The 25,169-nt window shown below is 38.7% G+C and overlaps 1 protein-coding gene across 1 annotated transcript in view; it reads right to left on the bottom strand.

Annotated features, from left to right (window-relative positions):
* LOC101106781 (ATP-binding cassette sub-family C member 4-like) overlaps positions 1-25,169 on the bottom strand; it is a 321,113-nt gene that overhangs the window by 104,334 nt on the left and 191,610 nt on the right. The window contains exon 19 of the mRNA XM_042254990.2: positions 23,731-23,877. Within this exon, the coding sequence (XP_042110924.1) occupies positions 23,731-23,877 (147 nt within the window). The remainder of the gene's footprint in view (positions 1-23,730; positions 23,878-25,169) is intronic.

Raw genomic sequence — 25,169 nt, 5'->3', positions numbered from 1 at the left:
AACCAAGTCTGCGCCTCTGAGGACTACCCGAGTACCTGAACCTGAGTGGCTTAGACCTGAGAAGTGCATACAACCCAGGGCCGGCCTCAGACAGTTCCCGGCAGAGCCACCTAGAGCCTAAGCAGTGTAGACAGGGAAAGCACACATGCAGTGAGTGGGGGCAAACCCAGTATGGCCAAGACACTGCGAGCATGAGCCAGTTTTATTCATCTGCAGCGTCCCTCCCTCCCCACAGCACGGCTGAACAAGTGAGCCTAAAAGTGTCCACCACCGCCCCTTTGTGCCAGGGTGGAAATCAGACACTGAACAGACCAGCAAACAGAAGAAGCTAAAACAGAGGGGACTGCCTTGGAAGTGACGGGTGAAATAGATTAAAACACTGTAGTTAGTACCGACTGCATAGGAAGGGACCTATAGATCTTGAGAAATACAAGCCAGATCAAGGAACTATCTGAAAATGAACTGACCCCACACTGCCCACAACAACACCAGAGAAAGTCCTAGATATATTTTTGATATTTTTACTATCATTCTTCAATTTTTTTAAGTTTCTAAGTCATCTATTACTCCTTTAATTTTCATTTTTATAACCTAATATTATTTGCAAAAAAAAGAAGAGACCCCTATTTTTTAAATTAAACTTCATATATATATTTTTAAAATAATTCTTGTGACTTTGCTTTTTTTTCTTTAATATTGTATTTTGAAAATCCAACCTCTACTCTAGATTCTTAATATTTGCTTTTTGATATTTGTTATCAATTTTGTACCTTTAAGAACCCAATCTTCATTACCCATTTTTACTTGAGAGCAAGATCACTGGCCTGAATGCTCTCTCCCCATTTGGACACTCCCTTTTCTTCAACAGGTCACCTCTATCTTTTCCCTCCCTCTACTCTTCTCTACCCAACTCTGTGAATCTCTTTGTGTTCTGGACTGTGAAGAACACTTAGGGAAATGATTCCTGACTGGATCTGTCTCTCTCCTTTTGATTCCCCTCTTTTATCCTCCTGGCCACCTCTGTCTCCTTCCTACCTCTTCTCTTCTCTGTGTAACTCCATGAACATCTCTGAGGGATCCAGACTGTGAAGACCACATAGGGAATTGATTACTGGCTAGCCTGCTCTCTCCTCTTTCGATTCCACCTCATTTCATCCTGGTCACCTCTATCTCCCTCCTCCCTCTTCTCTTCTCCATGTAACTCTGTGTACCTCTCCAGGTGTCCCTCACTGTGGAGAAACTTTTCATCATTAACTTAGATGTTTTATCATCAGTGCTGTATAGATGGAGAAGTCTTGAGGCTACTGTAAAAATAAGACTAAAAACCAGAAACAGGAGGCTTAAATCCAAATCCTGAGAACACCAGAGAACTCCTGACTCCAGGGAACATTAATCGACAGGAGCTCATCAAACACTTCCATACCTACACTGAAACCGAGCACCACCCAAGGGCCAACAAGTTCCAGAGCAAGACATATCATGCAAATTCTCCAGCAACACAGGAACACAGCCCTAAGCTTCAATATACAGCTTGCCCAAAATCACTCCAAACCCATTGACATCTCATAACTTATTACAGGACACTTCACTGCACTCCAGAGAGAGGAAATCCAGCTCTACCCACAAGAACACCGACACAAGCTTCCCTAACCAGGAAACCTTGACAAACCACCCATAGAACCCCACTCACAGCGAGGAAACTCCATAATAAAGAGAACTCCACAAACTGCCAGAATACAGAAAGGCCACCCCAAACCCAGTAATATAAACAAGATGAAGTGACAGAGGAATACCCAGCAGGTAAAGGAACAGGATAAATGCCCACCAAACCAAACAAAAGAGGAAGAGATAGGGAATCTACCTGATAAAGAATTCTGAATAATGATAGTGAAAATGATCCAAAATCTTGAGAACAAAATGGAATCACAGATAAACAGCCTGGAGACAAGGATTGAGAAGATGCATGAAAGGTTTAACAAGGACATAGAAGAAATCAAAAAAGAGTCAATATAAAATGAATAATGCAATAAATGAGATAAAAAAAAAAACACTCTGGAGAGAACCAATAGTAGAATAACGGAGGCAGAAGATAGGATTAGTGAGGTAGAAGAGAGAATGGCAGAAATAAATGAATCAGAGAGGAAAAAGAAAAACTAATTAAAAGAAGTGAGGACAATCTCAGAGACCTCTGGGACAATGTTAAACGTCCCAACATTTGAATTATGGGAGTCCCAGAAGAAGAAAACAAAAAGAAAGACCATGAGAAAATACTTGAGGAGATAATAGTTGAAAATTTCCCTAAAATGGGGAAGGAAATAATCACCCAACTCCAAGAAACCCAGAGAGTCTCAAGCCTGATAAACCTAAGGCAGAACACCCCAAGACACATATTAATCAAATTAACAAAGATCAAACACAAAGAACAAATATTAAAAGCAGCAAGGGAAAAACAACAAATAACACACAAGGGGATTCCCATAAGGATAACAGCTGATCTTTCAATAGAAACTCTTCAGGCCAGGAGGAAATGGCAAAACATACTTAAAGTGATGAAAGAAAATAACCTACAGCCCAGATTACTGCACCCAGCAAGGATCTCATTCAAATATGAAGGAGAAATCAAAAGCTTTACAGACAAGCAAAAGCTGAGAGAATTCAGCACCACCAAACCAGCTCTCCAACAAATGCTAAGGGATCTTCTCTAGACATGAAACACAGAAAGGGTGTATAAACTCGAATCCAAAACAATAAAGTAAGTGGCAACAGGATCATACTTATCAATAATTACCTTAAATGTAAATGGGTTGAATGCCCCAACCAAAAGAAAAAGACTGGCTAAATGGATACAAAAATAAGACCCCTATATAGGTTGTCTACAAGAGACCCACCTCAAAACAAGGGACAAATACAGACTGAAAGTGAAGGGCTGGAAAATTATATTCCACACAAATAGAGACCAAAAGAAAGCAGGAATAGCAATACTCATATCAGATAAAATAGACTTTAAAACAAAGGCTGTGAAAAGAGACAAAGAAGGACACAACATAATGACCAAAGGATCAATCCAAGAAGAAGATATAACAATTATAAATATATATGCACCCAACATAGGAGCACCATAATATGTAAGACAAATGCTAACAAGTATGAAAGGGGAAATTAACAATAATGCAATAATAGTGGGAGACATTAATACCCCACTCACACCTATGGACAGATCAACTAAACAGAAAATTAACAAGGAAACACAAACTTTAAATGACACAATAGACCAGTTAGATCTAATTGATATTTATAGGACATTTCACCCCAAAACAATGAATTTCACCTTTTTCTCAAGCGCACACAGAACCTTCTCCAGGATAGATTACATCCTGGGTCATAAATCTTAGCCTTGGCAAATTCAAAAAACTTGAAATCATTCCAAGAATCTTTTCTGACCACAGTGCAGTGAGATTAGATCTCAATTACAGGAGAAAAATATTAAAAATTCCAACATATGGAGGTGAACAACACGCTGCTGAATAACCAACAAATCATAGAAGAAATCAAAAGAGAAATTAAAATATGCATAGAAATGAATGAAAATGAAAACCCAACAACCCAAAACCTGTGGGACACTATAAAAGCAGTTCTAAGAGGAAGTTTCATGGCAATACAGGCTTACCTCAAGAAACAAGAAAAAAGTCAAATAAATAACCTAACTCTACATCTAAAGCAATGAGAAAAGGAAGAAATGAAGAATCCCAGGGTTAGTAGAAAGAAAGAAATCTTAAAAATTAGGGCAGAAATAAATGCAAAAGAAACAAAAGAGACCCTAAGAAAAATCGACAAAGCCAAAAGCTGGTTCTTTGAAAGGATAAATAAAATTGACAAACCATTAGCCAGACTCATCAAGAAGCAAAGAGAGAAAAATCAAAACAATAAAGTTAGAAATGAAAATGGAGAGATCACAACAGACAACACAGAAATACAAAGATTATAAGAGAATACTATCAGCAATTTATGCCAACAAAATGGACAACCTAGAAGAAATGGACAATTTCTTAGAAAAGTACAACTTTCCAAAACTGAGCCAAGAAGAAATAGAAAATCTTAACAGACCCATCACAAGCACGGAAATTGAAACTGTAATCAGAAATCTTCCAATAAACAAAAGCTCAGGTCCAGACGTCTTCACAGCTGAATTCTACCAAAAATTTAGAGAAGAACTAACACCTGTCCTACTCAAATTCTTCCAGAAAATTGCAGAGTAAGGTAAACTTCCAAACTCATTCTATGAGGCCACCATCACCCTAATACCAAAACCTGACAAAGATGCCACAAAAAAAAAGAAAACTACAGGCCAATATCACTGATGAACATAGATGCAAAAATCCTTAACAAAATTCTAGCAATCAGAATCCAACACATTAAAAAGATCATACATCATGACCAAGTGGGCTTTATTCCAGGGATACAAGCATTCTTCAATATCTGCAAATCAATCAATATAATATACCACATTAACAAATTGAAAAATAAAAGCCATATGATTATCTCAATAGATGCAGAGAAAGGCTTTGACAAAATTCAAAATCCATTTATGATTAAAAAAAAAAAACTCTCCAGAAAGCAGGAATAGAAGGAACATACCTCAACATAATAAAAGCTATATATGACAAACCCATAGCAAACATTAATGGTGAAAAATTAAAAGCATTTCCTCTAAAGTCAAGAACAAGACAAGGGTGCTCACTTTCACCACTACCATTCAACATAGTTTTGGATGTTTTGGCCACAGCAATCAGAGAAGAAAAATAAATAAAATGAATCCAAACTGGAAAAGAAGACAGAAAACTCTCACTGTTTGCACATGAAATGATCCTCTACATAGAAAATCCTGAAGACTCCACCAGAAAATTATTAGAGCTAATCAATGAATACAATAAAGTAGCAGGATATAAAATCAACACACAGAAATCCCTTGCATTCCTATACACTAATAAGGAGAAAATAGAGAAATTAAGGAAACAATTCCATTCACCATTGCAATGAAAAGAATAAAATATTTAGGAATATATCTACCTAAAGAAACAAAAGGCCTACATATAGAAAACTATAAGACACTGGTGAAAGAAATCAAAGAGGACACAAAGAGATGGAGAAATATACCATGTTCATGGATCGGAAAAATCAACATAGTGAAAATGAGTATACCACCCCAAGCAATCTATAGATTCAATGCAATCCCTATCAAGCTACCAATGGTATTTTTCACAAAGCTAGAACAAATAACTTCACAATTTGTATGGAAATACAGAAAACCTTAAATAGCCAAAGCAATCTTGAGAAGGAAGAATGGAACTGGAGGAATCAACCTGCCTGACTTCAGGCTCTGCTACAAAGCCACAGTCATCAAGACAGTATGGTACTGGTACAAAGACAGAAACATAGATTAATGGAACAAAATAGAAAGCCCAGAGATAAACCCATGCACCTATGGACACCTTATCTTTGACAAAGGAGACAAGAATATACAGTGGAGAAGAGACAATCTCTTAAACAAGTGGTGCTGGGAAAACTGGTCAACCACTTGTAAAAGACTGAAACTAGAACACTTTATAACACTATATACAAAATAAACCTACACAAAATGTATTAAATATCTAAATGTAAGACCAGACCATAAAACTCCTAGAGGAGAACATAGGCAAAACACTGTCCGACATAAAACACAGCAGGATCCTCTATGACCCACCTCCCAGAATATGGGAAATAAAAGCAAAAATAAATAAATGGGATATAATTAAAATTAAAAGCTTCTGCACAACAAAGGAAACTATAAGTAAGGTGAAAAGACAGCCTTCAGAATAGGAGAAAATAACAGCAAATGAAGCAACTGACAAAGGATTAATCTAAGAAATATACAAGCAGCTTCTGCAGTTCAATTCCAGAAAAACAAACAACCCAATCAAAAATGGGCCAAAGAACTAAACAAACATTTCTCCAAAGAAGACATACAGATGGCTAACAAACACATGAAAAGATGCTCAACATCACTCATTATCAGAGAAATGTAAATCAAAACCACCATGAGGTACCATTTCACACCAGTCAGAATGGCTGCGATCCAAAAGTCTATAAGCAATGAATGCTGGAGAGGGTGTGGAGAAAGGGAACCTCTTACGTTGTTGGTGGGAATGCAAACTAGTACAGCCACTATGGAGAACAGTGTGGAGATGCTTAAAAACCTGGAAATAGAACTGCCATACAACACAGCAATCCCAATACTGGGCATACAGACCGAGGAAACCAGAATTGAAAGAGGCACGTGTACCCCAATGTTCACAGCAGCATTGTTATACTAGCCAGGGCACAGAAGTAACCTACATGTCCATTAGCAGATAAATGGATAAGAAAGCTGTGGTACATATACACAATGGAGTATTACTCAGCTATTAAAAAGAATACATTTGAATCAGTTCTAATGAGCCGGATGAAACTGGACCCATTATACAGAGTGAAGTAAGCCAGAAAGAAAAACACCAATACAGTGTCAGTTCAATTCAGTCATTCAGTCGTGTCTGACTCTTTGCGACCACGTGAATCGCAGCACACCAGGCCTCCCTGTATCACCAACACCCAGAGTTCATTCAGACTCACGTCCATCGAGTCAGTGATGCTATCCAGCCGCCTCATCCTCTGTCGTCCCCTTCTCCTCCTGCCCCCAATCCCTCCCAGCATCAGAGTCTTTTCCAATGAGTCAACTCTTCACATGAGGTGGCCAAACTACTGGAGTTTCAGCTTTAACATCATTCCTTCCAAAGAAATCCCAGGGCTGATCTTCTTCAGAATGGATTGGTTGGATCTCCTTGCAGTCCAAGGGACTCTCAAGAGTCTTCTCCAACACCACAGTTAAAAGCATCAATTCTTCAGTGCTCAGCCTTCTTCACAGTCCAACTCTCACATCCATACATGACCACAGGAAAAACCATAGCCTTGATTAGACAGACCTTAGTCAGCAAAGTAATGTCTGTGCTTTTGAATATGCAATCTAGGTTGGTCATAATTTTTCTTCCAAGGAGTAAGCATCTTTTAATATCATGGCTGCAGTCACCATCTGCAGTGATTTTGGAGCCCAGAAAAATAAAGTCTGACACTGTTTCCACTGTTTCCCCATCTACTTCCCATGAAGTGATGGGACCGGAAGCCATGATCTTCATTTTCTGAATGTTGAGTTTTAAGCCAACTTTTTCACTCTCCTCTTTCACTTTCATCAAGAGGCTTTTAGTTCCTCTTCATTTTCTGCCATAATAGTGGTGTCATCTGCATATTTGAGGTTATTGATATTTCTCTCGGCAATCTTGATTCCAGCTTGTGTTTCTTCCAGTCCAGCATTTCTCATGATGTACTCTGCATATAAGTTAAATAAGCAGGGTGACAATATACAGCCTTGACGTACTCCTTTTCCTATTTGGAACTAGTCTGTTGTTCCATATCCAGTTCTAACTGTTGCTTCCTGACCTGCATACAGATTTCTCAAGAGGAAGGTCAGGTGGTCTGGTATTCCCATCTCTTTCAGAATTTTCCACAGTTTATTGTGATCCACACAGTCAAAGGCTTTGGCATAGTCAATAAAGCAGAAATAGATGTTTTCTGGAACTCTCTTGCTTTTCCATGATCCAGCGGATGTTGGCAATTTGATCTCTGGTTCCTCTGCCTTTTCTGAAACCAGCTTGAACATCAGGAAGTTCATGGTTCATGTATTGCTGAAGCCTGGCTTGGAGAATATTGAGCATTACTTTACTAGCATGTGAGATGAGTGCAATTGTGTGATAGTTTGAGCATTCTTTTGCATTGCCTTTCTTTGGGATTGGAATGAAAACTGACCTTTTCCAGTCCTGTGGCCACTGCTGAGTTTTCCAAATGTGCTGGCATATTGAGGGCAGCACTTTCACAGCATCATCTGTCAGGATTTGAAATAGCTCCACTGGAATACCATCACCTCCACTAGCTTTGTTCATAGTGATGCTTTCTAAGGCCCACTTGACTTCACATCCGAGGATGTCTGGCTCTAGATGAGTGATCACACCATCGTGATTATCTGGGTCATGAAGATCTTTTTTGTACAGTTCTTCTGTGTATTCTTGCCACCTCTTCTTAATATCTTCTGCTTCTGTTAGGTCCATACCATTTCTGTCCTTTATCGAGCCCATCTTTGCATGAAATGTTCCCTTGGTATCTCTAATTTTCTTGAAGAGATCTCTAGTCTTTCCCATTCTGTTCTTTTCCTCTATTTTTTTGCACTGATCTCTGAAGACAGGCTTTCTTATCTCTTCTTGCTATTCTTTGGAACTCTGTATTCAGATGCTTATATCTTTCTTTTTCTCCTTTGTTATTCACCTCTCTTCTTTTCACAGTTATTTGTAAGTCCTCTCCAGACAGCCATTTTGCTTTTTTGCATTTCTTTTCCATGGGGATGGTCTTGATCCCTGTCTCCTGTACAATGTCATGAACCTCATTCCATAGTTTATCAGGCACTCTATCTATCAGATCTAGGCCCTTAAATCTATTTCTCACTTCTATTATATAATCATAAGGGATTTGATTTAGGTCATACCTGAATGGTCTAGCGGTTTTCCCTACTTTCTTCAATTTAAGTCTAAATTTGGACACGGTTTCCACTGTTTCCCCATCTGTTTCCCATGAAGTGATGGGACCAGATGCCATGATCTTCGTTTTTTCAATGTTGAGCTTTAAGTATAGTAGCCCATATATATGGAATTTAGAAAGATGGTAATGATAACCCTGTAGGCAAGACAGCAAAAGAGGCACAGATGTATAGAACAGTCTTATGGACTCTGTGGGAGACGGTGAGGGTGGAATGATATGGGAGAATGGCATTGAAACATGTATAATATTATGTGAAATGAATTGCCAGTCCAGGTTCAATGCATGATACAGGATGCTTGCGGCTGGTGCACTGGAGTGACCCAGTGGGATGGTATGGGAAGGGATGTGGGAGGGGCTTCAGGATGGGAAACACGTGTATACCCATGGTGGATTCATGTTGATGTATGGCAAAACCAATACAATATTGTAAAGTAATTAGCCTCCAATTAACATAAATAAGTTTATATTTTAAAAAAGAAAAGAAAGACAATTCATGTTCAAATAAAATAGTTTTAAATGCATATTTATTTAATATATTTCAGAAGCATATGAAATAAGCTGATATCAGTGGTAAAGGAGAAAATAGGATAATACTTTAAAAGAAACCAAAATACCACAAAATAGAAGTGGGTGGGATTGAATTAGCCCTTGGTTTTTAAAAGAATGGCAGGGGGAAGGGCGGGGAATCTTGTGGAAAGGTTGATGGGTTTTAGAATATTCCCTTCTTTTAGATCCATCCCATTCAAAGCTTCATTCCAAGTGCTTCTTATCATTGATTTATTTGCTTTCTCAAAACCCACTAAAATAGTATATCCTAAATGCTGCAGAATTGGAAGACGAGAATTTCTAATATCTACTGTTTTTAATAATTTAATTCAAACAACCCTGAAGCTACACAAATACATATATGCTGGTGCTGCTGCTAAGTTGCTTCAGTCGTGTCCGACTCTGTGCGACCCCAGCGATGGCAGCCCACGAGGCTCCTTCGCCCCTTGGATTATCCAGGCAAGAACATTGGAGTGGGTTGCCATTTCCCTCTCCAATGCATGAAAGTGAAAAGTGAAAGTGAAGTCTCTTAGTCGCGTCTGACTCCTAGCAACCCCACGGACTGCAGCCTACCAGGCTTTTGCATTCATGGGATTTTCCAGGCAAGATTACTGGAGTGAGTTGCCATTGCCTTCTCCAAAATACATATATACACACAATCAATTTTGGTATATCCAAGGAAATGTCTTTATCTACCCTGGGAAATGTGTTTATCTACCCCTCTGAGCTTCATTTGTAATTGAAGCTCCAGGAAGCCAGCCTGCAGGTGAGATGTGGGACCTCTGCTCTTCCTGACCTCAGTCACAGATGACTTCCTCCCAAGGCCCTTCACATCAACCCACAACAGGATGGTGAATGAGCAGTCGTTGGGGGTTGAGTTTCCACTGCTGCTGGGATGTGAGGCTCTTCTGTTGTCCACAGGATGGGTGGCTCACCAGAAGCACAGGGTGTGCCCACACCAGGAACTGGAGTCACTGGAGGCTTTCACCTTTGGCCAGGCCAGCATTACAGACTGGGCCTCAATTTTCCCATCTCAGACTTAGGAAATACAGATGCAGAAACTGTCTTTTAGTGACACCTTTGGCAGATCCGGTGACAACTTTTCTGATATTGTAAGAATGCCTGCTTTAGAGGGTGATTCTCAGGATTAAATAGGCTCTTGCAGGTGAAAGAACCCAGTCAAGATGCCAGGTAAGTTACCAGGCAGTCAACCACCAAGGTGAGATGATGATTCTGACCACCAGGTTCTGCAGCATCACATCCCCTGGGAAAGTCCACCAGGCACTGTAGGAGGGTCCACGTGTAAAATGCAGATTCTGACTCAGGAGTTCTGGGGGAGCCAGAGAGTCTGCATTTCCTCCAAGCTGCCACATGACACCCTTTCTGCTGTTTCCCACACCACACTACGAGGGGCAAGAGGTTGGGTTATTTAATCAGTTCAGCTTTAGGAACATTAAAATCAAATGGGTTATTTTTCAAATATTCTAGAGAATTTTGTGACCTACATAGTCTTTTTTTTTAACATTTATTTATGTGTTTAATTTTTGGCTGTGCTGGATCTCCATTGCTGCACATGGGCTTTCTCTAGTTGCAGCACGGTGGTTTCTCTTGTTGCTGAGCATGGACTTTAGTCACACAGGCTTCAGGAATTGTGGTGCATGGACTTAGCTGCCCTATGGCATGTGGATTCTTCCCAGGCCAGGGATTGAACCAGTTATCCCTGCATTGTCAGGTGGATTCTTAACCACTAGACCACCAGGGAAGCCCTGCATGGTCATTTTTTAACTTCCCAAAGTAATAATACCAAAATAAGGGAGATGTATGCCAAAAAATGTTAGAGATACAGTTTACATGCATATAGTTTCATCAGTGGAAGAGTACAACTATTTAACATAGGCAGGATTTGGAAACACTGTAAATACAATTCAGCTTAAAAAGTGTTCAAAGCAATGATGAAATTTTTTTAAAGATGAAAAGTCTACTCAGAGATTAACAGTACATGAAAACCACCCCTTTAACGTTTCACCAGATGTGGGTGACTTAAGGTCTGAGAGACTGAGGATTAGCAAAGATTGTAATTTGTACTTGTAGAATATAAGAAAAACAAAAACAATGAGAAAAGCCATCTCTTCACATAATAACTACAAAACTGAACTAAATATCAAACATATATATATATATATATATATATAAACTCTTATCACCAATCAGCTGAGTGCAGAAAATGTGAGGTCAGCAGGTTTAACAGTTGCTTCTTGCACTAAGAAACATTAAGAGAACAGATAGTGATAAGCCCACAGCAAATATTATCCTTAATGGTGAAAAACTGAAAGCACTTCCCCTAAAGTCGGAAACAAGACTAGGATGCCCACTCTCACCACTGCTATTTAACACAGTTTTGGAAGTTTTAGCCACAGCAATCAGAGAAGAAAAAGAAATAAAAGAAATACAGATTGGAAAGAAGTACAATTTTCACTGTTTGCATGACATGATCCTTTACATAGAAAACCCTAAAGACACCACCAGAAAATTACTAGAGCTAATCAAAGAATATAGTAAAGTTGCAGGATTATAAAATTAACATACAGAAATCCCTTGCATTCCTATATACTAACAATGAGAAAACAAAGAGAGAAATTAAGGAAATGATTCCATTCACCATCGCAACGAAAAGAATAAAATACTTAGGAATAAATCTACCTAAAGAAACAAAGACCTATATATAGAAAACTATAAAATACTGAGGAAAGAAATCAAAGAGGACACAAATAGATGAAGAAATATACCATGTTCATGGATTGGAAGAATCAATATAGTGAAAATGAGTATACTACCCAAAGCAGTCTATAGATTCAATGCAATCCCTATCAAGCTACCAACGGTATTTTTCAGAGAACTAGGACAAATAATTTCACAATTTGTATGGAAATACAAAAAAACTCGAATAGCCAAAGCAATCTTGAGAAAGAAGAATAGAAAATAGAACTGGAGGAATCAACCTGCCTGACTTCAGGCTCTACTACAAAGCCACAGTCATCAAGACAGTATGGTACTGGCACAAAGACAGAAACACAGATCAGTGGAACAAAATAGAAAGCCCAGAGATAAATCCACACACCTATGGACACCTTATCTTTGACAAAGGAGGCAAGAATATACAATGGAGAAAAGACAATCTCTTAAACAAGTGATGCTGGGAAAATTTCTGGTCAACCACTTGTAAAAGAATGAAACTAGAACACTTTCTAACACCATACACAAAAATAAATTCAAAATGAATTAAAGATCTAAATGTAAGACCAGAAACTATAATACTCCTAGAGGAAAACATAGGCAAAACATACTCTGATGTAAATCATAGCAGGATCCTCTATGACCCACTTCCCAGAATAATGGAAATAAAAGCAACAGTAAACAACTGGGACCTAATTAAACTTAAAAGCTTCTGCACAACAAAGGAAACTATAAGTAAGGTGAAAAGACAGCCTTCAGAATGGGAGAAAATAATAGCAAATGAAGCAACTGACAAAGAATTAATCTCAAAATATATAAGCAACTCCTGCAGCTCAATTCCAGAAAAATAAGCAACCCAATCAAAAAATGGGCCAAAGAACTAAACAGATATTTCTCCAAAGAAGACATACAGATGGCTAACAAACACATGAAAAGATGCTCAACATCACTCATTATCAGAGAAATGCAAATCAAAACCACAGTGAGGTACCATCTCATGCCGGTCACAATAGCTGCTATCAAAAAGTCTACAAACAATAAATGTTGGAGAGGGTGCAGAGAAAAAGGAACCCTCTTACATTGTTGGTGGGAATGCAAACTAGTACAGCCACTATGGAGAACAGTGTGGAGATTTCCTTAAAAAACTGGAAATATAACTGCCATATGACCCAGCAATCCCACCGCTGGGCATACACACCGAGAAAACCAAAATTGAAAGAGATATGTGAACCCCAATGTTCATCGCAGCACTGTTTCCAATAGCCAGGACAAGGAAGAAACCTAGATGTCCATCAGCAGACGAATGGATAAGAAAGCTGTGGTACATATACACAATGGAATATTACTCAGCTATCAAAAATAATCCATTTGAATTTGTTCTAATGAGGTGGATGAAACTGGAGCCTATTATACAGAGGGAAGTAAGTCAGAAAGAAAAACACCAATACAATATATTAATGCATATATATGGAATTTAGAAAGATGGAAACGATGACCCTATATGTGAGATAGCAAAAGAGACACAGATGTAAATAACAGACTTTTGGACTCTGTGGGAGAAGGAGAGGGCAGGATGATTTGAGAGAATAGCATTGAAACATGTATATTATCATATGTGAAATAGGTCACCAATCCAAGTTCCATTCATGAGGCAGGGTGCTCAGGGCTGGTGCACTGGGATGACCCTGAGGGATGGGATGGGGAGGTAGGTGGGAGGGTGGGTCACGATGGGGAACACATGTACACCCATGGCTGGTTCATGTGAATGAATGGCAAAAAACCTCACAATATTGTAAAGTAATTAGCCTCCAATTAAAGTAAATTAAAAAAAAGAAGATAAAAAGAGAGAGAGAGAACAGATAGTTTTTCAGAATATTTATTTCCTCTGGCTTTGAGATAGATTGTTTTAATCAGAGCTGTAATTCCAACTTCATGGCCTTGCAGTATTAAAGTTCTCTCAAAGGTCTCTACGTGAAAGCCTTATGATAAACTCCCTTCACACACATTCTATGACTATTCATCTGAATGACACAGGACACATGGCCCCTACTGGAATATCTCCAGGAATACAGAGGGGAAAAGGATTCACAGTAAACAAAGGGAACCCAATCCATTTTCAGACTATTCTGTTAGGGCTTTCTCACACTAAACTGAATCTTGTCTTCCTGGAAGATCCAAACTCTGATGTTTATTCACTCCTTATAAGCACACAAAGTGAATCTAATTTCTCTCAATATGCCAGGCTTTCAAATACTTGAAGGAAGTGAATCATATCCTTTCCAGCCACTACTCCTTGGTGCCTCAGTGATCTCTAATAAGGCATGGTCCTATCCTGGCTGCTGCCTCTTGACCAGACTCAGATGGCCAGTCCCAGTTAATGCCTTGTGCTCAGGAGTAAAATCACCACCTCCTTCATCCTGCATAATCAGTCACAAAGCTGACAAACATGGTAAATTCTGGAGGCCAGATCACATTTTGAATATGGTTAAATGAAAATCCACATCAATCCCATCTACAGCACAGGTAAATTTAGGGGAACAATTAAGTAATACATATAAACAACTATAAAAGTACATCCCTTCTCACTCAGAAATTCCATTTCTAGGGATGTATCCCAGGGGTTTAAAGTGCATCAAAGATGTACAATATAAGCCTGCAATATATATGTACAATTTAAATTTTCTGTGGTGTTTTTCTACAATGACTATCTTTACTTGTATAAAAGGGTAGAGTTGAGGGGAGAGCAAGAGAAAGACTGGGGGAAAGAGGGAAGGGAAATCAAGTGTTAAGGAGAGGAGGGAGGTAGTAGAAAGAGTGGAGGAAGGTAGCCTCCTTGAAGTCCATGGTATCTGAGAACCAATAGGGTCCTCTTAACTACTATGGTCCACATTTCTCTATTTTGCTCATGAGACAGAATACTATGAAAGATGTTACTGAACTTCTCATCAAATCCAAATTCACAATGATCATATTTTATGTTGACTCTGAGTCTGGCTTCTTTTATTCAGCCTAAGGTTTTTGAGGTTCACCTGTGCGGTAGCATGTGTCTTTTTAAGCCCCATTATTATTATTATTATTTTTACCGCACAAGTGGTCTTCAGTTCAGTTCAGTTCAGTCACTCAGTCGTGTCCGACTCTTTGTGACACCATGAATCGCAGCACGCCAGGCCTCCCTGTCCATCACCAACTCCTGGAGTTCACTCAGACTCACGTCCATTGAGTCAGTGATGCCATCCAGCCATCTCATCCTCTGTCGTCCCCTTCTCCTCCTGCCCCCAATCCCTCCCAGCATCAGAGTCTTTTCCAATGAGTCAACTCTTCACATGAGGTGGCCAAAGTACTGGAGCTTCAGCATTAGCATCATTCCTTCCAAAGAAATCCCAGGGCTGATCTCCTTCAGAATGGACTGGTTGGATCTCCTTGCCATCCAAGGGACTCTCAAGAGTCTTCTCCAACACCACAGTTCAAAAGCATCAATTTTTCGGTGCTCAGCCTTCTTCACAGTCCAACTCTCACATCCATACATGACTACTGGAAAACCATAGCCTTGACTAGACGGACCTTAGTCGGCAAAGTAATGTCTCTGCTTTTGAATATGCTATCTAGGTTGGTCATAACTTTTCTTCCAAGGAGTAAGTGTGTTTTAATTTCATGACTACAATCACCATCTGCAGTGATTTTGGAGCCCAGAAAAATAAAGTTCCTCGTTGTTTTCACTGTTTCTCCATCTATTTGCCATGAAGTGATGGGACCGGATGCCATGCACTTAGTTTTCTAAATGTTGAACTTTAAGCCATCTTTTTCACTCTTCTCTTCCACTTTCATCAAGAGGCTCTTTAGTTCTTCACTTTCTGCCATAAAGGTGGTGTCATCTGCATATCTGAGGTTACTGATATTTCTCACAGCAATCTTGATTCCAGCTTGTGCTTCCTCCAGCCCAGTGTTTCTCATGATGTACTCTGCATATAAGTTAAATAAGCAGGGTGACAATATACAGCCTTGACATACTCCTTTTCCTATTTGCAACCAGTCTCTTGTTCCATGTCCAGTTCTAACTGTTGCTTCCTGACCTGCATACAGGTTTCTCAAGAGGCAGGTCAGGTAGTCTGGTATTCCCATCTCTTTCAGAATTTTCCACAGTTTCTTGTGATCCACACAGTCAAAGGCTTTGGCATAGTCAATAAAGCAGAAATAGATGTTTTTTCTGTAACTCCCTTGCTTTTTCAATGATCCAGTGAATGTTGGAAACTTGATCTCTGGTTCCTCTGCCTTTTCTAAATCCAGTTTGAACACCTGGAAATTCACAGAAGAATTGTACAAAAAAGATCTTCACGACCCAGATAACCACAATGGTGTGATCATTCACCTAGAGCCAGAAACCCTGGAATGTGAAAGTCATGTGGGCCTTAGAAAGCATCACTACAAACAAAGCTAGTGGAGGTGATGGAATTCCAGTTGAACTATTTCAAATCCTAAATGGTGATGCTGTGAAAGTGGTGCATTGAATATGCCAGCAAATTTGGAAAACTCAGCAGTGGCCACAGGGACTGAAAAATGTGTTTTCATTCCAGTCCTTAAGAAAGGCAATGTCAAAGAATGCTGGGTCTTATGGTGGTTTTATTCCTAGTTTTCTAAGGAATCTCCATACCATCTTCTATAGTGTCTGTACCAATTTACATTCCCACCAACAGTGCAAGAGCGTTCCCTTTTCTCCACACACTGTCCAGCATTTATTGTTTGTAGACTTTTTGATAAGGGCCATGCTCACCGGCCATCTGAATGCAGAGTTACAAAGAATAGCAAAGAGAGATAAGAAAGAGTTCCTTAGCAAGCAATGCAAAGAAATCAAGGAAAACAATAGAATGGGAAAGACTAGAGATCTCTTCAAGAAAATTAGAGCTACCAAGGGAACATTTCATGCAAAGATGGGCTCGATAAAGGACAGAAATTGTATGGACCTAACAGAAGCAGAAGATATTAAGAAGAGGTGGCAAGAATACACAGAAGAACTGTACAAAAAAGATCTTCACGACCCAGATAATCACGATGGTGTGATCACTCATCTAGAGCCAGACATCCTGGGATGTGAAGTCAAGTGGGCCTTAGAAAGCATCACTATGAACAAAGCTAGTGGAGGTGATGGCATTCCAGTGGAGGTATTTCAAATCCTGAAAGATGATGTTGTGAAAGTGCTGCACTCAATATGCCAGCAAATTTGGAAAACTCAGCAGTGGCCACAGGACTGGAAAAGGTCAGTTTTCATTCCAATCCCAAAGAAAGGCAATACCAAAGAATGCTCAAACTACTGCATTATTGCACTCATCTCACACACTAGTAAAGTAATGCTCAAAATTCTCCAAGCCAGGCTTCAGCAATACATGAACCGTGAACTTCCTTATGTTCAAGCTGGATTTAGAAAAGAAGGAGGAACCAGAGATCAAATTGCCAACATTCACTGGATCATGGAAAAAGCAAGAGAGTTCCAGAAAAACATCTACTTCTTCTTCATTGACTATGCCAAAGCCTTTGATTGTGTGGATCACAATGAACTGTGGAAAATTCTTCAAGAGATGGGAATACCAGACCATCTCACCTGCCTCCTGAGAAACCTGTATGCAGGTCAGGAAGCAACAGTTAGAACTTGACACAGAACAAGGGACTGGTTCCAACTTGGGAAAGCAGTGCCTCAAGACTGTATATCGTCACCCTGTTTATTTAACTATATTCAGAGTACATCATGTGAAATGCCAGGCTGGATGAAGCACAAGATGGAATCAAGATTGCTTGGAGAAATACCAATAACCTCAGATATGGAGATAACACCACCCTTATGGCAGAAAATGAAAAGGAACTAAAGAGCCTCTTGATAAAGGTAAAAGAGGAGAGTGAAAAAAATTAAAACTTTTTCACTTAAACTCAGGGCTTAAAACTCAACATTCAAAAAACAAAGGTCATGGCACCTGGTCCCATTACTTTATGGCAAATAGGTAGGAGACAATGAAAACAGTGACACACTATTTTCTTGGGCTCCAAAATCACCATGGACAGTGAAAATCTTCTTCTATGACATACCTAGACAGTGTATTAAAAAGAAGAGACCTAACTTTGACAACAAAGGTCTGCCTAGCCAAAACTATGGTTTTTCCAACAGTCATGTATGGATGTGAGTGTTGGGGGCATAAAGAAGCTGAGCGCTGAAAAATTGATACTTTTTAACTGTGGTGTTGGAGAAGACTCTCGAGAGTCCCTTGGACTGCAAGAAGATCAAACCAGTCAATCCTAAAGGAAATCAGTCCTGAATATTCATTAGAATGACTGATGCTGAAGCTGAAACTCCAAAACTTTGGCTGCCTGATGTAAAGAACTGACTCATTGGAAAAGATCCTGATGCTGGGAAAGATTGAAGGCAGGAGGAGAAGGGGACTACAGAGGATGACATGGTTGGATGGCATCACCAACTGGATGGACATGTGTTTGAGTAAGCTCTGGGAGTTGGTGATAGACAGGAAGCCTGGTGTGCTGTGGTCCATGGGGTCACAAAGAGTCAGGCATGAATGAATGACTGAACAGCAACAACAATATTGTCTTCCATAATGGCTGTATCAATTAACATTCTCACCAACAGTGCAACAGAGTTCCCCTTTCTCCACACCCTCTCCAGCATTTATCGTTTGTGGACTTTTGGATGATGGCCATTCCGACCGACTTGAGATGACACCTCATTTTGGTTTTGATTTCCATTTCTCTAATAATGACTGAGGGTGAGCATCTTTCCATGTGTTTATTAGCCATTTATATATCTTCTTTGGAGAAATGTCTGTTTATGTCTTTAGTCCACTTTCTGATTAGGTTGTTTGCTTTTTTGGTATTAAGCTAAATGAGCTGCTTGTATATTTTGGAGATTAATTCTTGGTCAGTTGTTCTAGCTCGAAGGATTTGAGCATATACTTGCTGGCGTATGAAATGAGTGCAATAGTACAGTAGTTTGAACATTCTTTAGCATTGCCCTTATTTAGGATCGGAATGAAAACTAATCCCATGGGATACAATCTATTAAAATGCAGTTGCAAAAAAAAAAAGAAAAAAAGAAAGAAAAGGAAAATACTTCCAGAACCCAGAACTTGATTTTATAATAGCTTTTTACTCAACAACCTCTTAATAAATTTCCACTCAAAGTGTACTTGGAAGCTTGTCATCTTTTTCCTATGTATTAGAGTTTCAACTGAGGGAGAAATTTCTGAAAATTAATCCTGGTTACCAAGAATGAAAAAAACATCCAACAAGTCACAGTTAGTTTCATGACAACATTATTTATGAAGGAAACATCATTGCTTTTGTTCAGCCTACTGTCAAAACATTTGTAGCATGCTTCTAAAAGGCCAAGAGAGAAGCATGTGTAGAGATTACCAAGGGCAACAACAAAAGTTCTGGCTTCCCTCTTCTTTCCCTAACACACTTTCTGAGATGAGCTTTAGCACCTAGACTGTCCTTGGTGGCTCAAGAAAGCATTTAAGTATCATCAGGAGTCTGGATACTGAGTTGAGTTTGCTGTAAGTTTAGAGATGATAGTTTAAAGAAAAAAAATCAGTTTTATTTCCTAAATTCCTCTCACATTCCCACTGGTGTGATATCATTTTGAAAACATTTCATCTTTAAGTTCCAGAACAGTGTTTAGAAATTTTTTGAAAATAAAGGCAACAACTTATATAATTGACTATGAAAAAGAAATGCACCACAGGGCTATGCTTATCAGTGTCTGTGTTGTGTGTACATGTGAATTGAGATCTCCAATCTACAGCTGTATTAAATTTTGGATCTGTATCTTTTCTATATGGAATCATAGAATATTGACATGACATTAAAAAAAAAAAAGAATCAATCCATTGTCTGCAATTATTTACATTTTCAAATACCTTGAAGACAGGGACTTTTTCTCTAGTACTTGGGTCCACAAATAACAACAAGTAGATGACCAATAGAGTGAAAAGGCCCCCACTTCTTACATGTTAAAACCTGAGGCCAAGAGGAGAAAAGTGACTGGCACAGCAGAATTGGGACGTCACAGCATCTTCACCTACATCCCAACTCTCTGTCCGATAATAGATTTTAAGTGTCTACTGATGTTTTAAAATGGATAAATTCCAAAAGACTGCAAAACCAATACAATATTGTAAAGAAAAAAAATAATAATAATTTTAAAAAAGAAAAAAATAATAAAATGGATGAATTCCTCATTTTTACTTCATAAAGGCCTAAGTTTGTGAGGTAAAGCTAATTTCAGATATCAAATATTTAACCCACATAACTTCTTTAAAGCATAAATAACCCCCAGGGAAATGTATTAGTTGTTTAACAGTCTCAGTTCCTTGACTGACAGACAACAGAACTTGGAAGCCTGAATAGTCTGGATCTATGAACTGCAACTTCCAAAGGACGACTATATGTGGTTTGCTCTTTATGCCATCACATACAAGAAAGTCCACCACAAATAATTTATTATAAATTCTACTTTTGAAAATAAACTATAAAAAGGAGTTTAATTTAACCCATCATTAAAAGAGCAAATAAATAATTTTTGGCCCCTAAACTTTTGGGGCAAACTAGGCCTGTCTTTGCAGTACTTATTTAGGCTTCTATTTTCTTGAAAGAATGAAGTCCTGCTGAGAGATACAAGGAGAAGGAAGCAAGATAAACACGAGTGTGCCGACTGCTCTAAGATGAGCAACCTGAAAGATTTAAACTTGGTCCCAAACCCTTGAAAAATAAGGAAATCAGCATGTGGAGAAGCCTACAGGTCTTGAACATGACGAGCCTGGTAAACTGTGGTCATGAGCACTCAGAAGCTGTGATGAAAGAAATCCAGTCCCACTTAATGCTACAAACTTTATGACTGTAGTTTTTGCATTAACTGACAAAGTGGAACAACTTCGCAGCCATAATAGCAGAGACTCCTCCAATCACTTTCTCTCTACAGTTTCATAGTAAGACGAGATCTGTGTGGGCCTTTGCAGGTTATTATCCTGTGTTTTATCCAGTGCCTGAACTAAACAGGTGCTGAATAAATCTGCACAGGATACTACCCGAAACAGTCTTATTTAATTCTCACAAAAGTCTTATGAAACAAGGAGGGCAGCCATTATTCCCATCTCACAGAAGACAAAGTTCCCAGACACCATGTCATCATCATCACTAAGGTTCATTAGGCACTGACCATGTGCTAAGCCCTCTGAATGCATTAACCTGTTTAATTTCCATGGTATTGTGATATGGTGGATATGAATAGCATCTCTATTTTACAGGTAAGAAAACTATGACACAGAGAAATTAACACGTATTAACATAACTACAATCAGCTATCACAATTAGGAACTAGCACTGGGACTGAACCTAGGAAGGTGGCTCCAGAGTCCATACTTATATCATGACAATATCATGCCTTGATATTTGACTGCCCAAGTAGTATCCACTTGCTTTGGGCTTGGTCACACGATTAGTTCATGGCCAGTCCAAGACTACTTCCATCCTCCCTCCAGCCCACCTCCCTACCTCAGTAGGTCCTGTCAATCATCACCTGCAAAAACAAAGCTGCCCTGGGCCTCAGCACAAGTCTAATTAACTGGACAGAGTGAGCATGTCCAAGTAACTGATGAACTAACTCTTCACAGAAACCCAAGTCAGGAGTATACCTTCCAAAGACAGGTGAAAGGCCTCAAGGTGGAGGCATCAACCACTGGTAAACCTCCAGGGACTATCATATTTGAAACTTACTATTGAAGATTCACCTGTTAGATAACACAAAGCCTCTTATATATAATTGGAAGTTATTACCTTCTTAGGAAAACCTCATAGTTGAAGAACATGCCACAGCTGTGTGATTCCAGGAATGAAAGGGCAATGAAAGAAAGAAACATACAGCCTGTCTTCTACAGGGAGATTACTTATAGGAAGGTTCTTCATATGTGACAACCTAACAAAATCACTGCAGATGGTGACTGCAGCCATGAAATTAAAAGATGCTTACTCCTTGGAAGAAAATTTATGACCAACCTAGATAGCATATTCAAAAGCAAAGACATTACTTTGCCAACAAAGGTCCGTCTAATCAAGGCTATGGTTTTTCCAGTGGTCATGTGTGGATGTGAGAGTTGGACTGTGAAGAAAGCTGAGCGCCAAAGAATTGATGCTTTTGAACTGTGGTGTTGGAGAAGGCTCTTGAGAGTCCCTTGGCCTGCAAGGAGATCCAACCAGTCTATTCTGAAGGAGATTAGCCCTGGGATTTTGGAAGGAATGATGCTAAAGCTGAAACTCCAGTACTTTGGCCACGTCATGCGAAGAGTTGACTCATTGGAAAAGACTCTGATGCTGGGAGGGATTGGAGGTAGGAGGAGAGGGGACGACAAAGGATGAGATGGCTGGATGGCATCACTGACTCAATGGACGTGAGTCTGAGTGAACGTCGGGAGTTGGTGATGGACAGGGAGGCCTGGCGTGCTGCGATTCAGGGGGTCGCAAAGAGTCGGACATGACTGAGTGACTGAACTGACTGAACTGAACTGAACTTAATACTATTTAAGAGTCCATGTTTTAGCAACTAGTCTAGGACATTTAAATATGTTTATATCAAATATAGGGTGTTTCCCTCTTACACTGATAGTGGGAACGCTAACTAGTACAGCCACTATGGAGAGCGGTGTGGCGATTCCTTTAAAATCTGGAAATAGAATTGCCATATGACTCAACAATCCCACTGCTGAGCATACACACTGAGGAAACCAGAATTGAAAGAGACACATGCACCCCAATGTTCTTTACAGAACTGTTTACAATACCTAGGACATGAAAGCAACCTAGATGTTCATCGACAGACAAGTGGATAAGGAAGTTATGATATATATACACAATGGAATATTACTCAGCTCTAAAAAAAATGCATTTTAGTCAGTTCAAATGAGGTGGATGAAACTGGAGTCTGTTATACAGAGTGAAGTAAGTCAGAAAGAGAAACACCAATATAGAATATTAATGCCTATGTATGGAATTTAGAAAAATGGTAACTCCCAGAGTTGGTGATGGACAGGGAGGCCTGGTGTGCTGCGATTTATGGGGTCACGAAGAGTCGGACACGACTGAGCGAATGAACTGAACTGAACTGAACTGAATTAAATGACAATCCTGTATGCAACGCAGCAAAAGAGACACAGAGCCTGTAAAGAACAGGCTCTTGGACTATGTGGGAGAAGGCAAGGGTAGGATGATCTGAGAAAATAGAATTAAAACATGTATATTACCATATGTAAAATAGATGACCAGTGTAAGTTCGATGAATGAAGCAGGGCACTTAAGACTGTACTCTGGGACAATCCTGAGAGATGGGGTGGAGAGGGAGCTGGGAGGGGGGTTCAGGATGAAGGGACAATTGTGCACTCATGGCTGATTTATTGATGTATGGCAAGACCACCACAATACTGTAAATTAATTATCCTCCAGTTAAAATAAATACATTTTTAAAACAAATATATGGTGTTTCATAAGCCACATAACAAATGGATTCCTAAATCATTCTGCTAAGTGAACATTCACTTATCTTCCCCCACACACATAAATGAAAAGTTTATATACACCTATATTCAAATTTTCTCTAGTAAGAGAAAAATATCAGTGAAGATTTTTGTAGAAAATGAATCGACAAACACAGTGATTTCTTCCAAGCATCTCTTCCATTTTCAAATACCAGAACATGGCAAAGGGCTAAATGTGTTAAGATATATTTACTGAGAAAATTGGTGTCTGACTTACCTGCTGGATTTCTATCAAAGAACAATACTGGAACTCTCAAAATGGACTTCAACATTTTTTTGTGCAAAGTTTGTGAAGAATTAACAAGGATGTACAATGCCAACAGAGATCTTGTGACACCAAGAAGGAGACTAGATCCAGTTAAACCTGAAATAATGAAATGTCACTTATAACACAAAATTTCTGCCTTTTCTTCAATGATACTGAAGTACAGCAGGCAGTTTATAAAGATAATATGTATTTTCCACTATAAAAGAATTTACATATAAATTTTATATATAGAATGTGAAATAAATAAGGTTAGATATATATATAGAATGGATTCTGTAAGAGCTTAAGGCATTCACAAGATACCTTAAAAAGAATATGAAAATCAGTATTTTCCTTTCACTAAACAGAAACCACGTGTGAAGAAAAAATGAAGTGTAAACTACAATTTCATTCTAGGCTTTCCAAACTCAATTTGAAAGTTCTAATAAAAACTCAGAAGAAAAATTAATTATAAAAAGTAATTAATCGTTCTTTCTCCATGTTTCAAATCTCACTATTTACAAAATTTTCCATAATGTGAAATTGTGGTGTGCTTTGGTACCAGCATGTGAATTAACAGGAAACAGGAGAAATTATTTCACTTCATTGTACAAAATACCCAGTAGTTTTAAAAAATAGGAAAATACCATACTAAGTTACAAGTAGAAAATGTCTTAAATAGTTGAATTGCAAGAAAATACAAATTATATCTTAACACAAGATAATTAACCTAAAAGAGCATCTAATCTCATTGTTTTATAGAAACAAAAAGCATTTGTAAATGCATATAATTATTTAAATTTGTTTTATTAATGACATAAATGAGTATTTACTATGCATATAAATATTAAAATAGCCCTCCAAACATCTCTTGAACCCATGATACTAAGGAAACTGGAAATAACTTCTGTTATAAATATTCCATCAGGTATTTTTTCTCCTTCAGCTTTTCACATCACTGTTGTGAAGCTGTTCGAATTTCTGAATTCCATCAACAGGCATTTGCCTTAGCCCACTATCCTAAATGAATATACAACAGAATCTTTTCCTTCTTCCTTTAAGCCCCCACAGTCCACCAATTCAGAAGGTAAACAGCTAACGGATTTAGGTTTCTTAGCAAATGATCAACAAAAGAAATATCAAATTTCAATGAGTGAGTTCTTACAAAGATCTAATTCACTCGATCTTTGCAGAAAGTTAGTATGCATGTTTCTTGTGCAAATATTTTAAAATTTTAGATGAGGATTTCCTTTTGAAAGTATGAAATGCTACACATATTCTAGGCACTCTTGTGAAAACAGAGCCATATTAATTAATATTAGTCTGGCAAGCCAGATGTTAAAATAATCACACAACTGGAGGTGCAATAACATTGTGATCTCAAGATAAGAAAGAGAAGGAATCCTAAT

This window comes from Ovis aries, chromosome 10, assembly GCF_016772045.2.
Source record: "Ovis aries strain OAR_USU_Benz2616 breed Rambouillet chromosome 10, ARS-UI_Ramb_v3.0, whole genome shotgun sequence".
NCBI classification, from domain to species: Eukaryota; Metazoa; Chordata; class Mammalia; order Artiodactyla; family Bovidae; genus Ovis; species Ovis aries.
This window is presented reverse-complemented; position numbering and strand designations above follow the sequence as displayed.